Here is a 27,169-nt window from a genome sequence, read left to right as displayed (position 1 = left end):
TGTGCGTGCGTGCGTGTGTGTGCGTGTGTGTGTGTGTGTGTGTGTGTGTGTGTGTGTGTGTGTGTGTGTGTGTGTGTGACTCCCAGGGTGATTGTGGCCTTGCCTGACTTTTGTTTTTGTGGATTGCTCCCCTTGGTGCTAGGGATTGAACCTAGGCCTCTGGCGTGCAGCAGAGTCTTACAGGGAGGCTAGTCATGGGATGTAATGCCCTCTCTCCCTAACCTGGGTCTGCAAGACACAATTCAGTATGATTTTATTTGATCTCAGTTATGTCCGTCAAGAATCTCTTTCTAAATGAAGTTATACTCATGGATTCTGGGTGGATAAGGGCTTTTGTCCAGATTATTTGTCCTCTGAAGATAATAATAATGACCAAGTTTCATAGTTAAGAAAACAGGCTAGGAGACATTACGTGTTTCACTTGAGATGACATAGCCAAAAGAGGTGGCTAATATTGGTATTTTTAGTTCCCCGAGCCTAGTCAAAAGAAGGACTGGATATTGGAGATACCCTTGTAAGATGGGTTGCATGTTGTAGGGAGCCATGTGTTAGACCACAGGACAGTAACCTGAGTTATCTTTTTTTAATTGATTTTTGGGTTTGGAGCCATACTTGGTGGTTCTTAGGACAGCTCCTTGCAGAGTGTGCGGGGCTTGTGCCAAGGATCAAACTCTGACCTCCTGCAAGCAGAGCATTTGCACCCACCCTTGGAGCTCTCTCTGTCCTGAGTTGTTATGTCACTCCTGCTTGTGGAGTGTGGGAACCCCGGTTCGTTACAGCACGTCCCAAGAGAAGCACAGAGTCTGTCTCACTGCTTTTCCCTTCATAGGGAAAGGCTCACTTTCGCCGCGACCCGGCCCTCCTCCGTCCTCATTGAGCAGCTCGCCGTGTGTGTCAGCAGAGGGGAGCCGGTGCTGCTGGTGGGCGAGACGGGCACTGGCAAGACATCCACGGTGCAATATTTGGCTCACATGACAGGTAATTTCAGCGGGGACTGTGCGCAGGCCCAGAAAATGAGTGTCTCCCCCCACCTCCGCCCCTGCTCCCATGTTTGGAAATGAGGTGGTTCAAAGAACACTGACTCTTATTTCCTTTTATTCCCCCCTTTTCTTTTTGGGTCACACCTGGCGATGCTTAGGGGTTACTCCTGGCTCTGTTTTCGAGAATTTACTTCTGGTGGTGCTTTGGGAACCATATGGGATGCCAGAGATCCAACCTGGGTTTGCCACATGCAAGGCAAATGCCCTACCCATTGTACTATTGCTCTAGTCCCTGTGACTCTATTTTCCCTAATTCTAACTCCTGGAGTCTGTGTCCCTGGAAATTAGTGTAATTAATCTTACTTGCAGATTGTTACTGTTTTTTAGTCCCAGTTTGTAAGTGCAAAACCATGAACTTACTCTGTTCACACTGGGGTTTTCCATTGGTGCATACCATATGAGCCTCCTATTTTATGTAATGATAGACAAATAAGAATGAACTCACTCGCTCAGTAATTCATAGCAAAGATAGCAGCAGAGGGTTGGAGAGCATTCAGCACATACTGTGCTTGCCTTGCATTTGGCCAACCCGGGTTTGAGTCTTGTTGCCCCCAGCACTGCCAGGAGTGATCCCTGAGTCCAGAATCAGGTGTTGGCCGGGAACACAGCTATTAGAGTCCAACCCTGCATCCCTCTCCTGCCAAAAAATACAGCAACAGAAATGGGTATTATGGCCAAATTTTTATCTTACACTTTGTTTTACATTTTATCTTCACTTGGTCAGCTCAGTGCTGCCGAAGTGAAACACTGTTGATGAGGCTGCCAGGTGGATAAAAACATAAAGTACAGTGCCTGCATGGTTCTGTTAAGGGTCACAGTGGGTTGGAGATGTCATTAATGTTTTAGAATGCTCCAGTTGCTGTTTCCTTTTCCAAGGCCATCGTTTGAGGGTTGTCAATATGAACCAACAAAGTGACACCGCAGACTTGCTTGGAGGGTAAGTGGCTTTGAAGCTTTCTTTTATTGTGTGTTCGCTGCGTTGAAAAAAAAGTTCAGAGAGTTGTAAATCCTGTCTCTCCTAGCGGGGTATTGCTTGACATTTGTTGAGTAACTTTTGAATATGTAGATACCATCTTTTCTTCCCTCCCTCCCTCCCTCCCTCCCTCCCTTCCTTCCTTCCTTCCTTCCTTCCTTCCTTCCTTCCTTCCTTCCTTCCTTCCTTCCTTCCTTCCTTCCTTCCTTCCTTCCTTCCTTCCTCCCTCCCCTCCCCCCTCCCTTCTCCCTTCCTTTCTCCCTTCCTCCCTCCCTTCCTTCCTTCCTCCCTCCATCCCTCTCTCGCTCCCTTCCTCCCTTCCTCCCTCCCTCCCTCCCTCCCTCCCACCCTTCCTTCCTTCCTTCCTTCCTTCCTTCCTTCCTTCCTTCCTTCCTTCCTTCCTTCCTTCCTTCCTTCCTTCCTTCCTTCCTTCCTTCCTCCCTCCCTCCCCCACCTCCCTTCCTTTCTCCCTTCGTTCCTCCCTCCCTCCCTCCTTCCATCCCTCCCTCTCTCCCTTCCTCCCTCCCTCCCTCCTTCCATCCCTCCCTCTCTCCCTTCCTCCCTCCCTCCCTCTCTTCCTTCCTTTCTTCCTCCCTCCCTCCCTCCCTCCCTCCCTCCCTCCCTCCCTCCCTCCCTCCCTTCCTTTCCTTCTTTCTCTCTCTTCTTTCTTTCTTTCTTTCTTTCTTTCTTTCTTTCTTTCTTTCTTTCTCAATGTAGCTCACAATATTTGATTACATTTAATATTTGAACACCAATCTCACCACAATTACACCTTCCCACTTCCATATTTCGGATGTTTCCATCCCAAACCTCAACCCCTGCCCCAAAGCAGAGCAGAAATAATTTATTTTATATTGTTTGGCATGAAAAACTGCTGAAAAAGCTTGGAAAAAAAGTTTTCTTAGGGGCTGGAGTGATAGCACACGGGTAGGGCGTATGCCTTGCATGCGGCCCACTCGGATTTGATTCCCAGCATCCCATATGGTCCCCTGAGCATTGCCAGGAGTAATTCCTGAGTGCAGAGCCAGGAGTAATCCCTGAGCATCGCCGGGTGTGACCCAAAGAGAAAAAAGTTTCCTTAGAGGAAAGAGTGTGAAGATTGTTCTATTTCACTCAGGGGCCATTAAGCCCTTCTATAAGTGATCACTAACATATTGTTAAAGGTGGAGCCTTGTATGCTTGTACACACACACACACACACACACACACACACACACACACATCTGTTAAAAAAATTTTTTTTCTCTAAGATTGGTTGCCTCCTTTAAACCCCATCAAAACACAATTCTATTTTGTTTATTTATTTTTGGCATTTTGGGTCATACCCAGAGGTACTTCACACCCAGAGGTACTCCTGGCTATGCACTCAGGAATTGCTGCTGGTGGTTCTTGGGGGGACCATATGGGATGCTGGGGATTGAACCCAGTTTTGCCACAAAAACACAGTTTTTAAAAGTTGTATGATCCCATATAGAATGAAAACCCACTTTAAGAACCTAGGCTTGGGGGCTGGAGCAATAGCACAGCAGGTAGGGTGTTTGCCTTGCACGTGGCCAACCCAGGTTCGATTCCCAGCACCCCATATGGTCCCCTGAGCACCGCCAGGGGTAATTCCTGAGTGCAGAGCGAGGAGTGACCCCTGTGCGTCGCCGGGTGTGACCCAAAAAGCAAAACAAAAAAAAAAAGCTAGGCTTGGGGCTGGAGTAAAAAAGAAGCTAGGCTTGGGGCTGGAGTAATAGCACAGCAGGTAGGGCGTTTGCTTTGCATGCGGCCCACCCGGGGTTCAATTTCCAGCATTTCATATGGTCCCCTGAGCACTGCCAGGAGTGATTCCTGAGTGCAGAGCCAGGAGTGACCCCTGTGCATTGTTGGGTGTGACCTAAAAAAAAAAAAAGCAGAAATAAATAAATAAATAAATATTTAAAATAAAAAAAAGGAAGCTAGGCTTACCCTGGGGAGATTGGTTAAAGAGTAGGAGCATCTACTTTGCATGCAGGAGACTCAGTTTGATCGATCCCCAATCACAGAGTAGCCCCATACATCAGTGGGTATGGCCTATTGAAATATTAGGTTCTTCATGTTGTCTATGTAAATAGACACATAAACTTATTTTCAAACACTTGAAGTTGAGGAAATACAGCAAAATTTTTGACTAATTTAAAATATTTTGGTATCCTGTCTGATTGTAAATAAAGCCTTTAAACGTAACCTGGGAATGCTTTCCAATGCTTTTTACCTTTAGAAGTTTGTGAATTCCTTTGACCTTTCGTTTCAGTTATAAACCGGTGGACCATAAACTTATCTGGCTACCCCTACGGGAAGCATTTGAGGAACTCTTCGCCCAAACGTTTTCCAAGAAGCAAAACTTCACCTTCTTGGGGCATATTCAGACCTGTTATAGACAAAAACGGTGGCTTGATCTCCTCAGACTAATGCAACATGTCCAAAAGTCAGCTGTGAGCAAAGATGGAAAAGAGAGTGAAAATGGTAAGAAAGAATGTGGTCTAGTTGGGAGTGTGATTGGGGTTCATTTAACAGGAGAATAATTTGGGGGATATAAAGCAGCACAGATCGGCTCTATCTAGGCTTTAGGGCAAAGACAGTGGTTCTGAAGTTGGTGCTTCTCTGACTTTAGATCGGATTTTCATAGAAGTACAACTTTAATGTAGAAGTAACATTTGGTGAGCAGTAGTCACATTTCCCTAGAAAAAAAGCTTTCCATTAATTCTCATCTAAGAGTGTTCCAGTTTTTTAGAAACTGCAATTTCAGTCAAAATGATGGAAAACAAGGTCTCCTGTGCTCTGAGCAGCCATTTTTTCTCATTGGGATGAAGTAGCATTTAGTGTGATTTATTTTATAACATAGTGAGTGGCACTGTGGCACTGTCATCCCGTTGTTCATCTGTTTGATTGAGCCGGCACTAGTGATGTCTCCATTATGAGATTTGTTACCGTTTTTGGCATATCAAATACGCCACGGGTAGCTTGCCAGGCTCTGCTGTGTGGGCAAGATACTTAATATAAATGTCTTTATATATATATATGTGTGTGTGTGTATATATATATATAAAAAACATGATTACACAATAAAATGTTATAATACAACATGTATACTTCTTGTTTTTTCCCCCCTAGGATTGCTTCTGAAAGAGAAATGGGAAGCATTTGGTCTGAGACTCAGTCATGCGCATCAGCAGATGAAAATGACTGAAAATGCATTATTGTTTGCATTTGTAGAGGTATTTTTGCTTTGATTATCCCAATGGGAATGTTGCTTGAGTGCAAAATTCATGTTTTTAGGCATCTTGTTATTTTTATGTTGATATTTTTCATGCTTTGCTGTTTATTACCTCCTAACAATTGAAATAGTACTTCTGGGAGAAGAGTTTGAAGAAATTTACTTAATGGAAATTACAAGATCGTAAAACTTTATTTAAGATGCAGGTACAGGCAGCAAGAGAAATACATTGCTTGTAGCACTCTGTGTGATTTATTTTTTAATTGCTTTGAAGTTTGAACTTGAGGGAAAAGTATTAATCTTGAGATATGGATTTACTTTTGCCCATTTTTGTTTTCGGGGTTGTGCTCTGGTGCTCAGGGAACCGTGCAGTGGAGCTTGGGCCTTCCTCAGCCAGAGCCTGTGCACTAGGCTTTGAGCTCTCTCTGGCGCAGAGAGGAGTCATGCTGCTACTCCTCGGCAGCCGACAGGCTAGCTTCTAACAGCTGTGACACACTGACTTAGTCCTCAGTCTGAGCTTACTATACTCTGACCCCGTATTTATTTTGGTGCTTTTAACAACTCTGGTTGTTGAAGCTGGGGTGATAATACAGCAGGCAGGGTGCTGGCCGTGCATGCTGCTGACAGGATATGGTCCCCAGAACCCTGCCAGGAGTGATCCCTGAGGGGGCAGAGCCAGGGAAGCCTTGACACCTCTGGGAGTGGCCCAAACACCTTCCCTCCCCTCCAAAAAAAATCAGCCAACCTGCTGTTGGACAGCTGTAAATATTGTAAGCCGTTCATCTTAACTCACCATCCCTATAATGAAACCATCTTATCCCAAAAGTAAGGCAACTTACTGCCTCCTTTTCAGGAGAAATAAAGTCAGCACCCCATGCCCCCCACCCCTGTTAGTCTGTCTTCTTTGAGCAGATAGTATCTCCCCACTGGTTGCTTTGTCACTCATTTGGAAGAAACTTATTTCACTGTTAGATCCGCACGTATTCCTCTTATCCTTTTAGATATTAGAGAAAAACTAGATCTTGAGTCTGGCAATTTGCCTGTGACAATTTGGCTGTTCCACTTGGGCCACACCCAGGAGTCCTCTGGAACCAGTTGGCGTTTTAAGCATGTGTTCTTTGAAGAGAGGAACTCTGCATCTTCTAACTGCTCTTAAAATTTGTTTGAATGGGATCCTTAACATTTCACTTTATCTTCTAGGGTACCTTAGTTCAGGCTGTTAAAAAAGGGGAGTGGATCCTGTTGGAAGAGATTAATCTGGCTGCTCCTGAAACGTTAGAATGTCTGAGTGGCTTACTTGAAGGCTCATCGGGCTCCCTGGTACTGCTGGATCGAGGAGACACAGGTAGCACGGGAGCCCCTCGTGGGTTTGAGTTGGAACCAAGGCTTTTGTCTTCTTTAGATCAAGATCATTTTGGTTTAGAAGATCACTTGGGCCTCCTCCCAGTGGGATGAGTTCATTTCTTAGATAATGATTTTGGCTGAGTTCTGTAGAGAGGTTTGCCAAGAAGAGGAAGACTTTTGTTTTATTGAATCACCGTGAGATAGAGAATTATAAAGTTGTTCACGGTTGCGTTTCCGTCATACAATGTTCCAACACCTCTCCCTTCACCTGTGTAGTTTCCTAGCACTAGTGTTCCCAGTTTCCCTTTCACCCCTTCAAGCCACCCCCCGGCGCAGCCTTACTCTATGGCAGGCACCTCTCTTCTCTCTCTGGAAGAGGAAGACCTTTTGTCAAGGCATTTCAGTAGTGTGTGAGGCACTTGCGCACTTAGTGGCAAATGTACATCTATGAAGAGATGATTAGAAAGTAATTGATGGAAATGCAGAAAATGAAGCCATATGCGTGGTCTGCATCTGATTCCATGGGGTTCCGGAGCAGGTGCACAGCCAGTGCCCGCCTTGCCAAGCTCGAGATATGGTTCAGTCTGGGTGCCCCACAGTCTGTCCCTCCTGGGAAACTAAGGCTCTGTCCTTGATAAGACTCACCTTGCTGAGAATTAACAATGTTCTCTTATAGAACCACTGTTGCGGCACCCTGACTTCCGTTTATTTGCCTGCATGAACCCAGCAACGGATGTGGGTAAAAGAAATCTCCCTCCAGGAATCAGAAACAGGTGAGAGCACGTGCCCTTCCCAAAGCTTCTCTTTATTGAGTAGAACAATTACACAACCAGACTTCGTAATCTTAGAAGTGTTGGACCTCTTTGATAAAAGAACCTTAGTTTTCTCATTTTGTCTCTTTCATCTACTTTTTTTTTAATTGGTTTCCGGGTCACACCTGGCAGTGTTCAGGATTTACGCCTGGCTCCACGATAAGGGATCACTCCTAGTAGTGCTCAGGGACCATATGGAATGCTGGGGATCAAACCTGGGCTAGCTGCATGCAGTTCTGCTCCTGCCCCACATTCATCTACTTTCTGCACATGGTAGCAATGAGGGAAAATTCAGAACATTTCCCTTTAGGTTGCTAATTTTCCCTTTAGGTTGCTAATGAGACAATTCATGACACATGGATATTGTAGAAAACAAAAAATTCCCTTTGAGATAGTCTTGTGGCTAATATGTGTACATTTTAGGGACGAAGTTAACCTTGGATGATATATATATAAAATATATTTTATGTATGTATTTACATATATTTGTAGATATATATTCATACATGTATTTATTGAGTCACTGGTGGAAAAGACCGTTTCAAAGCTGTTCATGATTAGGTTTCAGTCATACATTGCTCCTACACCCACCCCTCTATCAGTGTACATTTCCCACCATCAGTGTCCTCAGTGTCTCCTATCACCCCTCACACATCCCCAGTTTGTCTCTGGAAGGTGCGTGCCTCTCTCCCTTCCTTTTGTGCATTGGATTTCTTTTTTTTTTTTTTCCTTCAAATTCCAGAGATTTTGCTTCCTCTCCTGTCCTTCTGTTATTGGTGTATTTTTCTTTTTTTTTTTTTTTCCGCTTTTTTGGGTCACACCCAGCAATGCTCAGGGTTTTCTCCTGGCTCTACACTCAGAAGTTATCCCTGTCGGTGCTTTGGGGACCATATAAGATGCCAGGGATTGAACCTGGGTTGACCGCGTGCAAGGCAAATGCCCTACCCACCATACTGTCGCTCTGGCCCTGTTATTGGTGTTGTGATGACTGGGATCATATGCTTGCTTTCACATATGGGTGCCTTGCTCACAGATACAGTGCTCCCCAGGGATCACAATACATTCAGTTGTGTTGTTTGCACACACTTGGTTGTGGTGTGCCAGCATCACACACTGCCTGGATCACACTTGGCATGGACCAATGTCGGGTCTAGAGCTTGACATGACACACGGGAGGCAGGCACTCTGCCACTGAGCTGTATCCCCCTCACTCAATTCTGACAGGTAAGAGTGAGTTACTTAGCTGTTAGTATTTTATATGTGTACAAATTTGAGCAATATCAATGGCTTCTTTATAGTTGGCAATATTTTGTTGAATTTTCAGTTTTCTTTTTGAATTGAATTGATTGGTTAACTTGAGGGTAACACAGTGTGCTCACTTTCTATTATTATGCTTTGGGGGGCCTTTCTGTTTGTTTTAGGACCGTACTGGTAGTGTCTATGCCCTGTTTCTGGCTCAGAGCTCTGGGGACCATGCACGTACTTGTTTTATATTGGTTTTGAACCCAGACCTTGTGCAGGCAAAGTTTGTACTTAGATCATTAAATTTTTTTTGTTTTTTTAATTTAAAAAAATTTTCTTTTGAGTGGATTGTTGAGCCACACATGGTGGTGCGTAGGGCTTATTTCTAGCTCTGCTCAGGGATCACTCCTGGCGGACTCGGGGCCATATGAGGTGTCAGGGATCAAACCTGGTTAGGTGGCAGGCAAGACTAGCGCCCTGCCTGCTGTCCTATCATTCTGACCCTTAAAATTATTTTGTTTTAAAAGTGTTAAAGACTCTTGCTTTTCCCTTCCATTATTATAATAGTAATAAGGGTTTTTGCTTTGTTTTGGGGCCACATCTGGCAGTGCTCAGGGTTTACTCCTGGCTCTGAGTTCCAGAATTACTTCTGGGGATCATACGGGGTGCCAGGGATCGAACTGAGGTCAGCTGTATGGATGATAAGTGTGTTACCCACTACTATTGCTCTGGCCCCTGTAACAGTAATAATCATATCTTAGAAAATTTTCAGAGACCAGAGCATGCATTTTCTTTTGATGGTAATGGGTTCTTGTTTTTGTTATAAAAAAAAAAATCACGGGGCTGGAGCTATAGCACAGTGGGTAGGACATTTGCCTTGCACGCGGCCGACCCAGGTTCAATTCCCAGCATCCCATATGGTCCCCTGAGCACCGCCAGGGTTAATTCCTGAGTGCAGAGCCAGGAGTGACCCCTGTGCATGGCCAGGTGTGACCCAAAAAGAAAAAAAAAATTACATACTTATAAAAAATCAGAAAATGAGGGGCTGGAGAGTTAGTATAGTGGGTAAAACCTTACATGTAGACAACCCAGGTTTACTCTGGCACCCCATATTATATCCCCAAACCCCGCCAGGACTGATCCCTGAGTGTAGAGCCAGAAGCAGAGCCTTGAACGTTACCAGCTGTGGCCCAAAAACAAAAGAAAAAACAATCTGAAAATGAGTATTGAAGCATTTCTTTTATAAAATACTGTGCATTGAAGATTGAATTGTATAGAAGTAATAATCATAATTACATGATCTGTTTCATTATGGGCAGTTTATATCTTAAGCTGACAGTTTATATTTCACTTTAATATTTTGGATTTGGGGCTACCCCCAGTGGTACTCAGGGCTTACTTCCAGTTCTGCTCAGGGATCACTCATGGCAGTGCTTGGGGACACCCCATGTCAGCCATGTGCAAGACAAGCACCCTATAATCTCCCTGGTCCTGAAAGTTTGTATTTTATATTATCAGCAGTTGAAATGACTCTGTATCTTCCTTGGTTTTGTATTTTTTATTAGAATGGCTGTATTTTCTGTTACATAATAATTGTCTTGCAGGTTCACAGAACTTTATGTAGAAGAATTGGAAAGTAAAGAAGACTTACAAATTCTTATTTTGGACTACCTGAAAGGGTTGAATATGAACAAGAACACAGTCCAGGGAATCATAAAGTAGGTTCTGTTTTGGTGTGTACTTGTGAGTTTTTCCACTGAATGTAATTGTATACCTCATGTCATGTATATGTATTGTTCCCTTTTTGCTTCTGACTATAGAAAACTGGTAGATATTTGGGGGGGTAGGGCACATCTGGTGACACTCAGGGGTTACTCCTGGCTCTGCACTCAGGAATTACTCCTGTCCACTGCTTTGGGGATCATATGGGATGCTGAGGATCAAAACTGGGTTGGCTGCATACAAGGCAAAGGCCTTACTCTGTGTGCTGTTCTCTGTTCCCAGGTTTCCGTTTTCAAGTTGAGTTGGAACCTTTTGAATACATTGGAGTTTTTTTTTCAGGAAATCTAGATAGAAAGTTATGAATGACTACCTTTGGGAATTTATCAATGGTTAGGTGATATTTGCTAATTGCTTCTGTAGTCACAGCTGATTATTTGAATACCTGAAGAAGATAGTAAGTGGCTTTGATCTGTCTTGATCAAATCTTTTTTTTTTTTTTTTTGCAATTTACACAGTGGATTTCTTGGATATAGTGAAATTAGAGGCTGATAAAAATGAATCAGGTTTGCAAGTACCAATTCTGCTGAGGAAAGTAGATCTTAATTTTATTTAATCTTAGTCACCCCTACATCCTGTCCCCCCTCCGAGCACATACACACTTGGGTTTTGTAATGCCATATGAAATGGGTGCATTTTTTTATATTAGGCAACCTATATTTTGTAGTACTAGTTCTGTAAGAAACAAATTTGGGTATTATGGAAATGTCGGTTAATTTTGTGTCCTCCAGAAAGAAAGGTTTAGAAGTAGAATACTTAGTTTTATGTTGCTTTTTGTGTATTTTGTTTGTTGGGGGCCACACCCCAGGCTCAGGAATCACTCCTGGCATGCCTTGGGGGACGAATAGGGTTCTGGAACTGAACCTGGGTTGGCTGCGTGCAAGGCAGGTGCCCTGCATGTTGTCTATCGCTCTGTTCCTTTTAAAAGTTTTTTAATTTGAGGGTCACACCTGACATTGCCAGGAATGGTTTGGACTGCCACCTCAAAAGTGCTTGGGGGACTATATGGTACCAGGGATTGAACCCAGAACTTGGAATTTTGCATGCAGATGCACACTAGCTCTGTGAATTCTCTCCCAGCCTGGTCCTTGTTCTTTATACAAATTGTTATCAAGTGCTTAAGTACGAGATGACATATGGGAGACATTTCCTATTCTTGTATACCTTTAAAAGTTGAGAGGGGAACGTAACCTCTAAGTATGGAAATAAGTACTCTTTTAGTTAATGGTCAGCAAAGAACTATAATACATAAAACGGATGGCGGTTCAGGGACTGGGGCCATGCTTTCCCTTTGCTTGTGTCTCGGGGCAGGGATGGCACCTGGGTCGTCTCACACACACAGGCAGGGCAGGCAGTGCCTCCAAGTCCTAGGCTCAGTCAAGGAGTGTATTGAGTGCTGTGAAATGGCTTAATAGCGTGTTCTGAGTTGGAACAGGGGGTCTCTCCTGGCACTTCATGGTACCCCCCACTCCCACTCCTTAGCCCTGTTAGGTGTGATCCTTGTGGCCCCTCACACCCTTGGGCACCAGCACTGCCAGACCCTCTATCCCAGGAGTGGCTCCCTGGTCCCCAAGCACCATTTGAGAGGTTTCTCCTGAAGTCATTGTTAGTCAGCAGTGTTCTGTCCTGTGGTGATAAAGCAGTGAGTCTTGGAAAAAGCGGGTAAGACAGGTAGCTGTTCCGTACATGAAAACTGCTTCTGAACTGCAGATATGTTTCATGAAGGGAGGAAGGGGGAAGAGAGGAAAGAAGAAAGGAAGGAAGGAAAGAAAGAAAGAAGGAAAGGCAGGCTACCATATCGGCTGGTTATGTTGTTAATGCCTCGTGGGATTCTGTCCTGGCAGAAAACCCTCCCTCTCTAGCTTAGCTGTTCCGCGCACGCACGAGCGCGTACCACACCCTACCCCTGCAACACACACACAAAGGAGCGCGCACCACACCCTACCCCTGCAACCACAAACACAGCTTCCCTCCCTCATAGGTATTTGATCCCTGGCCACATGCACTGGATTACAGTCAATACCATTTGGGCAGTGTTTCATCTGAAACATTGATGGGCTGTGATGACAGCTCATGAATGTGATGAATATTTTAATATTCTGTTAAAATTAAAATATTAAAATATAAATATTTTAATATTTTAATATCCTGTTCTTCATTATTTAGTCTGAAACTTCTTTCACCTTGCCATCTTTGGGAATTCTAAACTACGTGGTGTTAGTAATAATGATCATCACATTTTCATGTCAAATTTTATTGCTTCATTTATTTTGTTTTGGAGCCACACCTGGCAGTGCTCCGGGTTTACTCTTGGCTTTACACTTAGGGATCACTACTGGTGGGGTGCCAGGGATTGAACTCATGTCAGCAGCAGGCAAGGCAATCACCCTACCTGATGTACTATTTCTCTGTCCCCTTCTTTTTTTTTTTTTTTTAACTTTATACTTAAAAAGTTTTTGGGTGGGTTTTGGAGCCACACCGGTGGTACTCAGGAGTTACTCCTATTTCTGCACTCAGGAGTTACTCCTTGTGGGCTTTGGAGACCACAATGGATGCTGGGGATCAAACCTGGGACTGCCATGTGCAAGGCAAGTACCTACCTACTGTTTGATCTCTCTCAAATGAGTGACTCCTGTCACTCTTTAAATTACACCTATATCTATAAAATTTCAGAACACCACAGACTTCCCTATGCTCTCATTCCTCATCATTGTAGATTACACATGGATTTTTATTGTAAATTACATGGGAATTTAACTTTTCCCTCAAGATAGAACTGACTCCTGAACACAGGGATTAGATTCAGTATATTCTTGAAAGGGACTTTGGCTTCTTACCATCTTTTACTTACGAACTGGGAGTTTTTTACCTCTCAATACTTTATTATTATTATTTTTATTATTTATTTATTTATTTCTTTGCTCTTTTTGGGGTCATACCTGAAGATGCTCAGGGGTTACTCCTGGCCTTGCACTCAGGAATAACTCTTAGTGCTGATCAGGGGACCATATGGGATGCTGGGATTCGAACCCGGGTTGGCCACGTGCAAGGCAAATGCCCTACCTGCTGTGCTTTTGCTCTAGCCCGTCATTTTTTTAATCAATACTTTTTTTGCTAGAGGAATTGTATCTTGAATTTTTAATTTTCTAGAATCAACTGATCATTCTTTTCAAAGATAACCTCTTTCAAAAGGTGTGTATATGAAAATAAGTAGACTCAAAAATTTTGAGGCTGGTGACATAGCTCATTGATACCCACATGAGACCTTAAATTTAATCTCTGGTATCACTGTATCACTGTCACTATCATCCCGTTGCTCATCGATTTACTCGAATGGGCACCAGTAACGTCTCCATTGTGAGACTTGTTACTGTTTTTGGCATATTGAATACACCACGGGTAGCTTGCCAGGCTCTGCCGTGCGGGTGGAATACTCTGGGTAGCTTCCCGGGCTCTCTGAGAGGGGCGGAGGAATCAAACCCAAGTCGGCTGCAGCTCTGTGCAAGGCAAACACCCTACCCGCTGTGCTATCACTCCAGCCCAATCCCTGGTACTACCTAAAAACAATTCTGCAAGGTTTGATCCTTACTCTAGGTCATTGTGTGTAAGCTGGGCTGGGCCATCTGATCTATAAAATGCCTTTTGGATCCTCTGTAGAGAAGTGCACACAATAACAGGAAGATAATGAAAACATACTCAGTAATAAACTTGCCTAAATTTAACCTCTGTTGCAGCTTCTACACCTCTGTGCGTAAAGAGTCTGGGACAAAATTGGTGGATGGGACTGGCCATAGGCCTCACTACAGCCTTCGGACACTCTGCCGTGCCCTGCGATTTGCAGCCTCTAACCCCTGTGGCAGCATCCAGCGCTCTCTCTATGAGGTCTGTCTGCACTGTGGGTGCACGGGAGCCTGCTGGGGGATGGTTGAGCACAAGAGAAAGGAGGGAAGGGGAGCTTATGCCATTTCCATCTACTTTGTCAGTCATATATATACGACTCAGTATTTCCCCATTTTATACAATCCTAACCTATTGGGTTTCTTTCCCTTGCACCCCACATTTCATAGTTGTTTTGGGATCTGACATCACCCCTAAGTAATGATAAGTTGGTCTTATTATAGAAGGGTAATCTGTGTGATGCACATTTGTGTTTTTATGTATTTTTCCCCCTAGGGCTTTTGTCTGGGTTTCTTAACACAGCTTGACAGAGCATCACACCCAGTAGTTCAGAAGCTCATTTGTCAACACATTCTTTCTGGCAATGTTAAAAGTCTTCTGAAGCAGGTATGTTCCTTTATTTCCTGACTTGTTTAACATAAGTGAAAAACTAGATTATTCAGATCTTAGCTTTTTAAAAAAGGATTTTTCTTAAATGAAATTTCTAATTTTCAAAAAATAATCTGCAAAAAAATTGAGTATTTTTGGCATCATAGACTGTGAAATTCACTAGTAATCTTGTTCTATGGAAATTCGAAGCCTGGCAGTAGCTCCTTTATTTAAATTTAAATTCTACATGTACTTTGCTACTGAAATGCATGTTTTAACCCAAATATTAGAGGTTTTTTTGTAGGTGGCAATAAATAATTCTGAGCTGAATCATAAACAAAGAAATTGTTTTGATTTAAACTTTTCCAACCAGGGGTTGGAGCAACAGTACAGCATGTAGGGCATTTGCCTCGCATGCACCTTCCCCACGTTGCATTCCCAGAATCCTATATGGACTGTTAGCCCTGCTAGGAGTTATTCCTGAGTGCAGTGCCAGAAATAACCCTGAGCATTGCTGGGTGTGACCCCAAAACAAAGTTTTCCACTCAAACTGACCTACTTGAATTTTGTTTTTTAATTTTCTTTTGTTTTTTGGAGGTGTGGGACCACACTCAGCATTGCTCAGGACTTACCTGCTCTTTGTTCAGGGATCAGTCCTGGCAGGCTCAGGGGGCCATATGGGGTGCTGGGAATCAAAACTGGGTTGGCCTTGTGTAGGGCAAACTCCCTATCCTGTGTACTATCTCTCTGGCCCCTTATGTGAATTTAAAAGTCAATCCCTGCCATCATTTTGTGCTGTTTGTCATTGTAATTTTCATTAGCTTGCTATCTCAAGAGTTTTATTTATTAATATTGTTAATTAGTTTTTAAAAACTGAATGACAGTGAGATATACTGTTACAAAAGTCGTTCATGAATGGGTTTCCATCATATAATGTTCCAGCACCCATCCCTTCAGCAGTGTATATTTTCCACCACCAGTGTCCTCCTTTTCCTTCCCGCACCCCTTCCCCATGCTGCCTTCATGTCAGGCACTTTCCTTTCTGACTGTCTCTCTAGCTTTCTCCCTCTCCCACTCCCTCTCCTTCTCCCTCCCCTGCCTCTCGTCCCCCCCATCCCTCTCTCCTTCTCCAGATACGAAGGGTGTATCTCTATTTTCAACACTCAGTTCTAGTCCAGAGTGTTCACTTCCAACTATTCTTGTCATAGTGGTCCCTTCTCTGTCCTAACTGCCCTTTGTCCCCCTATATCTCAGGAGATTTAATGCTTGAAAGCATCAGAAATGAGGCAACCAGCATTCCTGGTGACAGCTTTTCCAACTTTATCTTTGATAGTTGCCCTGAGACGGATTATGTCTCTAACTTTTGTGTCTTTAGCCTATTCCAGAACCAAAAGGCGGTCGACTCATCCAGGTGGAAGGCTACTGGATTTCAGTGGGAGACAAAGAGCCCACAATAGATGAGGCATATGTCCTTACATCTTCTGTCAAGCTGAACCTGAGAGATATCGTCCGAGTGGTCTCTGCGAGGTAGGTGGATCCTGACTTTCTCCATGCTCTGAAATTTTACCTGTGTAGTCATTGGCTTTCTGGTCTCAAGTTCCTAAGTTTTTAAAGATCTTTTTGTTATTCATTAGCTAAATGAATAATTCCTTTCTAAAGTTGGTACTATGGCTTTTCTTGATACCAAGCATTCTTGGTAATAATACTCATGGTGGAAGCAATATCCTCACTGACTGATTTGACCAATATGAAAAGGTATTTGGCTGTGATAACTCACCCATTACTTGGTAAGTGAATAGTACTCCCATATCCTGGTGTGAAAGAGTTTAGAATTACTTTTCCTCATTTTTTGAGGACCTGTTTTATTCACTCAGAGCATAAAAAACTTTCCATTTATTTACAAGTCTATAAAAAAAAAATGCTCTCTTTTTGAAGTAATACTTGAATTAGTTCTGGCTTTCTTTCTTTTTAAAAATCGCCTTGTTTGGGTGCTCTGAAGAACCTACCCAGTCCTGATTCAGGGAGAGACATCTGTTGGGAAAACAAGCCTGATCCGGTGGCTGGCCGCAGCTACTGGCAACCACTGTGTGCGAATCAACAACCACGAACACACAGATATTCAGGAGTACATTGGTTGTTACTCATCCGACTCTTCAGGGAAGCTCGCATTTAAGGAAGGTAAGATCATGATTCCATTCCACGGATATAGGTGCTGTTCTTCTGTATTTTTTTTCTTCCAATAATTTACCTGCTCTCCAGTTGAAGCACAGTGGCTTCTACCTTAATAGAGGCTGTTGGTTCCTTTGGGTTTGTGAATTCTTTCAGCTCTATTGTATAGGACTGGGACCAAGTGTTTTGCTTGTTTTTATTTTGGTGGGGGAGATGGGTTGGGGTTTGGGCCACCCCCGGCTGTGCTCAGGAGTTATTCCTGTCTCTTCACTCAGGAATTGTACCTGGGAATTACTCCTGGCTGTGTTCGGGGACTGTATATGGGATGTTAGGGATCAAACCCAGGTCAGGAGTGCATAAGATATATAAATCCCCTGCCCGCTGTGCTATTGTGCTGGCCCAGGATTGGGGCCAAATTCAGAAAAAAGCTATAACATTTCCTAGGGTGAGCATTCAACAGAGGAAATCTGAGGACAGATAAGAGGATATGTGATAGAAATACAATTTTATTTTATATCTACATGGGGAAGGTCTGATAAACTGGAAATATTATGTTTGTCAGCATTGCACTCTTCCTCAGTAAGAAATGAAAGGGACTGTTTATATTGAAAATTGTTATTAAATGTTGCCAGTTTGGAGGCAGAGCTAGCTGTAGAGATTAATACTAGTCAGCAATTTATTGAATTGAATTTATCCAAAAATTGAGAGACTGTTTTATGCACTAATTCTCAGTGTTTATTTCCTCCTAGGTGTTCTCATTGATGCCATGAGGAAGGGCTACTGGATTATTTTAGATGAGTTAAATTTGGCCCCTACTGATGTATTAGAGGCACTGAACAGACTATTGGATGATAACCGCGAATTGCTCATAACAGAAACACAAGAAGTTGTTAAAGCACACCCCCGGTTCATGCTCTTTGCCACCCAGAACCCCCCAGGCCTTTATGGAGGCAGAAAGGTGTGTGGCATTTGCCCCTTAATTCCATTTGTTGCCTTACCTAGTCATTAATCATCCTTAGTATGTGCCCACTGTTTTCACATACACAGGAGGCTCTTCCTTTCTGTTGTGAATGGCAGGCAGCCTTCCTTAGCTGAGGTTAGCGGAAGAGGCTGTTGCTACCAGGCTCTCTCTGTGTGTTTCCTAGGTGCTTTCTCGAGCCTTCCGGAATCGGTTTGTGGAGCTGCATTTTGACGAACTGCCGAGCTCTGAGCTGGAAACTATCTTGCACAAGCGATGTAGTTTGCCACCCTCCTATTGTAGCAAGTTGGTGAAAGTCATGCTGGACCTTCAGGTATCGCATCTTTACCACTTCATTCCAAGTGAAAAGTGTTGACGTGTTTTGTGGATCAAGGTTTCACAGTTGCTTTGGGTAGAAGCCACAGTCTATCCAATTCAGGCGCGCGCCCCCCCCCCCCCCCCACTGAACAGTAAGAGTCTGGATTTTAAAAATGCATCTAGTACAGTAGCATCTATTTTTGTGGGTTTTTTTTTTTCCCTTTTTGGGTCATACCTGGCGATGATCAGGGGTCATGCCTAGCTCTGCATTCGGGAATTATTCCTGGTGGTGCTCGAGGGACCATATGGGATGCCAGGAATTGAACCAGGTTGGGCATATGCAAGCCAAACACTCTACCCACTGTAATATCGCATTTACCCTTGTGTTTTACTTTTATATTAAATATATTAATGTGATTTTTTCCCCCTGGTGGTGGTGTTTTATTTTTTTGCCTATTTTTTTTGGGGGGGTTTCACATCCAGTGATGCTCAGGGGTTACCCTGGCAGTGCTTGAGGGACCATATAGGATGTGGGGGATTGAACCTGGGTCGGCTGCATGCAAGGCAAATGCTCTACCCATTTTGCTATCGCTCTGGCCCCTTTTTGGTGGTGTTTAAAAGATAAAAGTTTCCAATTTGTAGGTAATACAACTTTTTGTTTATGCTTGAGTTTCACATCGAAAATGCAAGTTTTATTTTTTTTATTCAGGAGACATTACTGGCACCCGCTCGAGTAAATCGATGAACAATGGGATGACAGTGATACAGTGATAGTTCTTTGTGCCTAACTGTGGGAACCCTATGTGCCGCTTATCAGCTGCAAAACTACAACTTTGGGGAGTTTATTTTTTGTGGGGGGGTCACATCTTTCGGTATTGGGGACTATTCCTGTCTCTGTGCTTGAGGGTCACTCGGTGCTGCTCAGGGGACTGTGGTGCCAGAGAGCGAGCTTCGACTTCTAATACAGAGCATGCATGCAGTCCGCTGAACTACCTTCCGGTCCCTGAAACTACATTGCTTAAAAACTATTCCATAATGGGGTAAAAGTGTTCTTTATCAGAAATGTGTTCTCACATTACTTGTGTGTTTTTTTGTGGGGGGGTGTGGGGGTTTGGTATGCATTGTTTTGTTCTGGGGCTGTACCCATTGTTGCTCAGAGATTTACTCCTCCCTCCGTTCTTGGGAATTGCTCCAGGTGGTCCATGGGGCATTCCCGTGTAAGGCAAATACCCTACTTGTTGTACTATCACTCTGGCTCCTCAGATTACTTTCCAAAAAGCCAGTAAGAACTCTCTTAGATTATGTTTCACGTCATAGGACTAAACTTCCTATATGTTTGCCACCATTTCTATTGTTTATAATCTCTATATGGTATGTGTAGTATAGAATGTTATTTTTCATATTTTTAAACATGAGCATGAACATTTCTTAAGCTGTTTGTTAAATATTCAGTGAAAAAATGTTTCAATGAGAACTTTGTTAAGAATTTGCGTATATGTTGTCATTGCACCCTTTCCTTTGCTCTTCCTACTTTAAATAGTCCTATCGCCGGGGCTCGTCAGTGTTTGCTGGAAAGCAGGGCTTCATCACACTTCGTGATCTGTTTCGATGGGCTGAAAGATACAGACTGACCGAGCAGATGGAGAAGGAATATGACTGGCTACAGCATTTAGCCAATGATGGTATGTTTTAGTCCAATGTTCTTAAAGTGAAGTCTTAGCAAATACTGAACTTTTTGTTGTAGGTATTAAAATGTATCTTATCCATGTTGTAGTCAATCTCTATATATAGACTATGTATATAAACTATATCTATATTTGTACTATATATATTTCACTAGGTATTCCAGAAACAGCCTTTGTCCTTAAAACCCCAGTTGCTTTTTATTTACTTATTTTTTGTTTGGTTTTGGGGCCACATCCTGGCTCTGTGCTTGGTCATATATGATGCCAGAGGCCCCTCAATTCCTTTTGTAAGTGTCCTTGCTTCTGCAGGCCTGTGGACTTGTGTGGCCTGGTGGCTGAGAGTTTTTCACTCTCTGTCTTAGGTATCCATGTGAGGGAAATAGGGCACAGGTGCAGTGCCTTTAGGCTCTGGCCAGGGGTTTGTCAGTGTCTCACTGCACCATTTATCTTCAACGTGGTTAGGTAGACCTTAGAGACAGAGAAAAAAGTTATGTTATTTGAGATTCTCAGATGGTCATTTTGTTTTAATTCTTGGGAAAGCATTTATATATTCCTCTAGATGACAGAAAACATTACAGATCTTTTGTTTGAGAGTTGTTATTGATTTAGTAATGGAGTAATTAGCAGCAGTGAGTAATCGAACTAATCCACAGTTGGTTAGATGCTAAATCAGTGCTAGAATGCCTGCTTCATGAGTTCAGTCAGGTCACTGGGGCCCTCAGTTCAGTCCCCAGTATACAAAAAAGCATATAATTTTAAAACACTGAAGCAAACAAATGTGGTTGTGAGATTATTATTTTCTCTTCCTTTTTCGTTTTTATTATTGGGTAACATGTGGAGGTACTCAGGGCTTACTCTTGTGCACTCAGGAATCGCTCGTGGCGGTGTCCAGAGGTACTTATGTGTTGCTGGGTGTTGAACCTGGGGGGACACATGCACGGCAAGCACTCTGCCTGTTGTACTATTGCTTTTTCCCATATTCTTTTTCCGCTGGTAAAGTATAGAGGATTTCCTTTCAAACAAACAGATAGGCGAACAAAAACCCTAAGTTATTGAGGTCTACTATAGATTAATGTGATCGAAGTATTCTGTTCGATGTAAGCTCAGTGTATTCTTTTAGATATATGTATGCTCTCATATACACCTGCACCTAGGCCAAGATATTAGGTATTTCCAGCAGTCTGAGGAGTCAGGGTGGATCCATGTGTACCTGCTGCCGACCTCTACTCTGACTCTGTCCCTGTGGAATGATTGCTCTGCTCTTGAGCTTTATTTTGCTGTGTATGTTCTTTGGGTCGAGCTCTTTTTCATTCAATACAGCTTGAGCTTCAGATGCCCTTACATGGTCACAGCACGTTCTTCTTTCCCCATGGCTGCTTAGCACACTGTATGAGGATGCCACTATTTGTCCTTCCTCATCGATGCACATTCAGATCCTGTCTACTTCTTGTCTACAAATAAAACCGCTCCTAATGTTCTTTTATGTGCTCTTGGGCATATACATATGCTTACTTGTGTTTGAATCTCCCTAGAAGTCACATTGCTGGCTTCTTGGTGGTTCCTGGGATATGGTTCAGTGTTATGTGCTCTCCCTGTATTTCAGAGTCCGTCTCCAGGTTTCCACTGGGCTGCAGTATATGATGGCTGTTTATCATTCCATGTTCTCATTAGCTGGTGGTACCAGTGCTTGATAACTCTTTTTTTTTTTTTTTTAAGGTTTTATGCTTTTAGCAGGCCGAGTCAGGAAGCAGGAGGAGGTTGATGTGATTCAAGGTGTCCTTGAAAAACATTTCAAGAAAAAAGTGTGTCCTCAGTCTCTCTTCTCCAAAGAAAATGTCTTAAAATTGCTGAGTGAGTATGCGATACGATCTAGAGAGTGTATTGATGTGTGCTCCTATTAGAACCTAATTTTTTTTCTTTTTTTTTTACTTCTAGGTAAATTTTCTACTCAGGTATCCTCATTGGACTCTAAGTTCAGCCACATTGTGTGGACCAAGAGCATGCAAAGGTTGGCCATGCTGGTGGGAAGGGCTTTGGAGTTCGGTGAAGCAGTGCTGCTGGTTGGAGACACAGGGTAAAGTTCAGAGACAGGAGCGCTATGAGAGTTCACTTCAGTTTATTTATTCATAATGAGATATGGCTGAACAACTCATCAAGAAAACTCCCTCTCCCTCCCTCCCTCCCTCCCTCCCTCCCTCCCTCCCTCCCTCCCTTTCCCCCCCCTCTCTTTTTCTCTCTCCCCCTCTCTCTCTGCTTTCCACCTTTTTAATTCTTTCAGAGAAAGAAGATAATCTTATCATATGTTCTATCTTGAATTCAGGGCCACATGCCTCATAGGCACTCTGCTGATCTACAATCTGGAGCCCCTATTAAATTATCTTAAACAGCAACATTCTTTTCTTAAGTGGTAGAGAATGGTAGTATACGAGTTAGTTTCTCTTGACAGTCTATAAGGATCAAACCTTTCCTCTCTCCTTAGTGGTTGTGGATAGAAATGGGAAGGCCTGGAATTTGTCTAGTACCTGCCATCCTGGGTAAAGAAGATAGGAGGGGCTTGTGCTTTGGGGACAGGTTGCCTGAGCCTGGGGTCCAGAGGTCCTGCATCATTCAGCACTGTCCACTCTGCAGTGCTGACTTCGGGGTGTTCTGTGGCTCTGCATTTGGAACTCATGCTCCTTGTCAAGCCAGTGTCTCTCTTTGACAGGTGTGGAAAAACTACTATTTGTCAAATGTTTGCAGCCTTGGCAAATCAGAAGTTATATTCCGTTAACTGCCATCTACACATGGAGACATCAGACTTCTTGGGGGGGCTACGACCAGTGAGGCAGAGACCCAAAGATAAGGTTTGTCTGTGAGCGAACAGTGGTGTGATTATTCATTGAAAAAGCTCAGGTTGACTGTGTGTGAATATGGTTTGGGTTATTTCAATGGCCATTGTTTGACAGCCATTTGTCTTTCTTTTTTATTTGTTTTTGGATCGTACCTAGTAGTGCTCAGGTCTTACTCTTGGCTCTTCGCTCACGGGTCATTCCTGGTGAAGCTTGAGGAACCGTATGGGCTGCCCGGGATTGAACCCTGGTCAGCTGCGTGCCAGGCAAGAGCCTTACTGGATTATGGCTGTGGCCCCGCTGGCCATATGTCTTGTCTTCAGGTTTTCACTGTTTCCTGAGGGCCTTTATGAGTAACCCTGCAGAGCCTTGCCTTGTTGTCAGACCATTTCTGATGACTTCACCCTGTTAGGCACCAGCTCGCTATCAGAATGTTGTCTCGTGAGCCGCCACCCTTGGGGCTGAAGTTTGACGCCCTCCCCTCTCCGCCCCCCCAACTTTCCAAATTGTAGGAAGAAGCGGACTCATCCAGACTATTTGAATGGCATGATGGTCCCCTGGTTCTTGCCATGAAGGAAGACGGCTTTTTCCTCATGGATGAGATTTCACTGGCTGATGACTCTGTCCTAGAAAGACTCAACAGGTACAAGGGGTAGACTTGGGAGACTGGCCCGTGTTTGATGTGTTCTTGGTTATGTTCTCCTAGGTGCATGGTAGCAGCTTGACTCATTTACTTCTTCCTGTATTTATCTGGGAGCTGCTTCATATGCGGGCTCAAGGGACCATGCGGTGCTGGGAGTCAAACCTGGGTCTCCTGCAGGCACTTGGCTTCTTGAGCTCTCTTTCTGGTTGGTCTTTCTTTTGCAATTGCATTCATTTATTTTTGTTTTTATTTGGGGGTCAGACTTGGCAGTGCTTGGGCTAACTCCTGATTTTGCCGAGGCATCACTATTTTTAAAATTTTTTGTAAATCACTGTGAACTACAGTTATAAAGCTTTCATGTTTGAGTTTCAGTCATACAGTAATCTAACACCCATCCCTCCACCAGCGTTTTCTACCATTTTCCACCACCAGTGTCCCCAGCATCCTTGCCTGCCCTCCAGCCCTCTCCTTCCCTTGCCTCTATGGCAATTTCCCCATATTCTTTCTTTATTATGGGGCATTATAGTTTACAATACAGATCCTGAGAGGCCATCCTGTTTGGTCCTTTTATCTACTTTCAGCACACATCTCCCATCCTGAACAATCCCTCCAACCATAATTGACTTAGTGATCCCTTCTCTATTCCAGTTGACTGAGGCATCGCTCTTGACAGGCTTGGGGGACCATATAGAGTACTGGGGATTGAAACTGGGTCACTGCATGCAAAACAGTCAGCTCCTGCCTGCTCTGCTATCTCCAGCTGCTCTCTTTTTAAAAATTCTTTCTACTTTTTAGTAGAAGGAATTTTTAAATCATTTTATTTTATTTTATTTTATTTATTTTTGGCTTTTTGGATCTTACAGGCTTATGCTCAGGGGTTACTCTCTGAGTATCCAGCTTCTCTGGTGCACACTCCATCATCTAAAAGCAAAGTGGGACTGAGGGATGCTAGGGCTAAAACAGTTTGCATTCATATGCATATTTATATTAATGAAATGTATTCATTTTAAATGTGTAGCTCTAGAAATGTGAGTAAATTTAGGGGTTGCAGCAACCACATTAGTTTTCCATTGGTGCTTTCTTCTCACTTTGTTTTAATACTTATTCTTTTCTTTCCTCATTTCTTTTTTGTTTTTGAGCCACACCCGGCAGTGCTCATAGTTTACTCTTAATTTGTGCTCAAGGATCATTTCTGACAGGGCTTGGTGGGCCATATGGGTTGCTGGGGTCTGAACCTGGGTTGGCAAATGCCCTACTGCTGTACTACAGCTCTGGCACTGCTTTGGTAGTGTGAGGTTTATTCATAATGCAGCCTCTACCAGTGCTTGTTCTATTCCTAGTACTCTGTTGTATAGGCCCTACCATATTTTTAAAATATTCTTTTTTGATGTTATTTGGATTGTTTCTGCTTCTGTAACTAATGCTACTATGGACATTTGTATGTAAGATAGATGCACAGTTGGTCTTTTTTTTTTTTTTTTAATTGGGGACCGGTCTGAATCACACCCAGCAGTGCTCAGGGTTACTTCTGGCTCTGTGCTCAGGAATCACTCCTGATGGTGCATGGCATGCTGGGGAGTGAATTTACATGTGAGGCAAGTGCCCTACCCACTGTTCAAAGATGCAGGTTTTAAAACAAATTCTGTCATAGGGGTATAAGTAAAAGAGAAATCCTGTCATTTTAAAATTTGCGGTAGAAAACTGTTAACTAAAGTGAAAGCTCAGCAGATATCACAGTGCAACCACAAAATAGAATAAACCTTCTCTAATCTTCAATTTTCTGTCTTTCAGTGTCCTTGAAGTGGAAAAATCCTTGGTATTAGCTGAAAAGGGCAGCCTAGAAGACAAGGATAATGAGGTAGAACTGTTGACTGCTGGGAAAAAATTCCGTGTCTTAGCAACAATGAATCCTGGGGGCGACTTTGGAAAAAAAGAGGTAAAGTAAAATGTGTTTGTGAAGTAAGAAGTTTTTCTTCCCCTTCTGTTTTACCTCAGCTTGTTGATAGCACCCATAAATGTAGTATGTGAATACGCATTTTATCTATTTGTATGTGGGGTGCAATACAAATTGCAATATGCAATGCTGGGCATATTGGATAAATACAGAAAGATAACCTGAGAGTCATTGTTATTTTGAAAAGAAGTCTGACATTTCTGAATTGGGAGGCAGGTCAAAGGACAGGGGCGTAGATTTGAAATGTGGGAGGCTCAGGTTTGATCCCTGTCACCACATGGTCCTTGCACCGCCCACTCCTTCATTTGTGCACCACCCCACCCCAATACCAGCCACACAGTTCCCGTGTCCTTATATTATGTCCCTTCTGTGCATGTGCCTGAACAGTCCTTGTTCATTAGCCAGTTACACGCATGGCTATACCACAATCTCCCAAGAGCTCTTTGTCAAAATTTGTCTTTTTTGTTCTTTTTGTTTTGTGGGGCCAGACTTGGTGGTGCTTAGGGTTACTTCTGGCTTTGTGATCAGGCATCACTGTTGACTCGGGAACCATGTGGGATGCCAGAAAGTGAACGTGGTAAGCACCCTACCCCTGTAGTATTGCTCTGGCCCCTCTTTGTCGAAGTGTTTGTTTTAATTTTCTGGAGAGAGCAGTTGAAGCTGTAAATCTCATCTGAAGCTCTGTTCAAGGGTTTAGGCTTTTATCTGGTGCCAGGGATCGAACCTGTGTCAGCCACATGCAGGGTAAGTGCTCTCCCCACTGTTCTACCTCTTGGGTCGTGAGTTAGGGTTTTAAATACATGTGTGATAGTAGGAGCGATTGCAAAGTGATTTAAAAAGCAGCTGCATCTGGAGCCTGTACTGGTTTTGCAGTTAAGCATATCTGTTCTCTCTAGGGTGATGTGGATCAGAGTTATAAAGGAAAGGGTGGAAAGTGGTTCCTTCTGTACAGAGAGTTGTGTTGGGACCCAGTGCTCAGGCCTGTGGCTCTCAAGCTCGTGAAGCCTTTCGATGAGTCATTGGAGATTTGGCCCTTTAGTGTTAGGAAAGAGCTAGTGTGCTGGTAGCTAAGGGCTGAGAAGAAGGTTAGATGGAAGGCAGGTAAGATTCTTGGTGACTTAGTGCCTGGGATGTTTTCATAATATTTAGGCCTTAATTTTCTTCAGAGCTTAGTAGCAGTAATAGTAATAGTATAACAGCAGGGCTGGAGTGATAGCACAGTGGGTAGGGCGTCTGACTTGTACGCGGCCGACCGGGGTTCAATTCCCAGCATCCCATATGGTCCCCTGAGAATCGCCAGGAGTAATTCCTGAGTTCATGAGCCAGGAGTAACTTCTGTGCATTGCCGGGTGTGACGCAAAAAGCAAAAAAAAAAAAAAAAAAAAAAAGCCAAGAACAACAACATTACTACTAGTAATTGCTGAGCTTTAAGATGTACGCAAAGGAGAAGAAATAATATGTCACAGTTTTGTGGTTATTTTTCCTTCTGTGGGTGGGTGGGGGGTACACCCAGCAGTGCCCAGGGCTTACTCCTGACCCTGCACTTAGGAATTTCTCCTGGCAGCTTCTGCGGACCATGTGGGATGCTGAGGATCAAACTTGGGTTGGCCACATGCAAGGGAAACACCTACCCTGCTCTGGCTATAATATCTTATAGCCTCAAAAAAATGTAGAAATTATTGCTCTTGGCCAGTGGCTAAATATCACAGAAATCCCCGATTGCAAGCTTTTGTTGGTTTGATTGCAAGTTTGCTGTCAGGTTAGGTTGTTTTGAGACTGATACTACTGGCTTTGACCTATGTCCCCCGTTTGGCTTCGGTACAGCATTGTGGTTTTGCATGCCTAGTGATCAGTGAGGAGTCAGGATCCCTGAGATGAGATGTAGGGAGCAACAGTTGCACATTAACTGAGATGTCATTG

General features: G+C 43.4%; 1 protein-coding gene across 1 annotated transcript in view; it reads left to right on the top strand.

Moving 5' to 3' along the window:
- The window catches only part of MDN1 (midasin AAA ATPase 1), a 134,820-nt gene that overhangs the window by 28,815 nt on the left and 78,836 nt on the right, over window positions 1–27,169 (top strand). The window contains exons 14-32 of the mRNA XM_055134887.1: window positions 830–978; window positions 1,917–1,977; window positions 4,289–4,500; window positions 5,149–5,252; window positions 6,452–6,596; window positions 7,272–7,368; window positions 10,254–10,367; window positions 14,163–14,310; window positions 14,602–14,712; window positions 16,070–16,221; window positions 16,694–16,872; window positions 17,613–17,821; window positions 18,009–18,155; window positions 19,680–19,821; window positions 21,541–21,675; window positions 21,760–21,898; window positions 22,529–22,667; window positions 23,165–23,295; window positions 25,087–25,231. Of these exons, the coding sequence (XP_054990862.1) occupies window positions 830–978; window positions 1,917–1,977; window positions 4,289–4,500; window positions 5,149–5,252; window positions 6,452–6,596; window positions 7,272–7,368; window positions 10,254–10,367; window positions 14,163–14,310; window positions 14,602–14,712; window positions 16,070–16,221; window positions 16,694–16,872; window positions 17,613–17,821; window positions 18,009–18,155; window positions 19,680–19,821; window positions 21,541–21,675; window positions 21,760–21,898; window positions 22,529–22,667; window positions 23,165–23,295; window positions 25,087–25,231 (2,659 nt within the window). The remainder of the gene's footprint in view (window positions 1–829; window positions 979–1,916; window positions 1,978–4,288; window positions 4,501–5,148; window positions 5,253–6,451; window positions 6,597–7,271; window positions 7,369–10,253; window positions 10,368–14,162; window positions 14,311–14,601; window positions 14,713–16,069; window positions 16,222–16,693; window positions 16,873–17,612; window positions 17,822–18,008; window positions 18,156–19,679; window positions 19,822–21,540; window positions 21,676–21,759; window positions 21,899–22,528; window positions 22,668–23,164; window positions 23,296–25,086; window positions 25,232–27,169) is intronic.

This window comes from Sorex araneus, chromosome 4 (genome assembly GCF_027595985.1).
Source record: "Sorex araneus isolate mSorAra2 chromosome 4, mSorAra2.pri, whole genome shotgun sequence".
Lineage (NCBI taxonomy): Eukaryota > Metazoa > Chordata > Mammalia > Eulipotyphla > Soricidae > Sorex > Sorex araneus.
The sequence above is the reverse complement of the archived record's forward strand: the minus strand, read 5'-3'. Positions and strand labels throughout refer to the sequence as shown.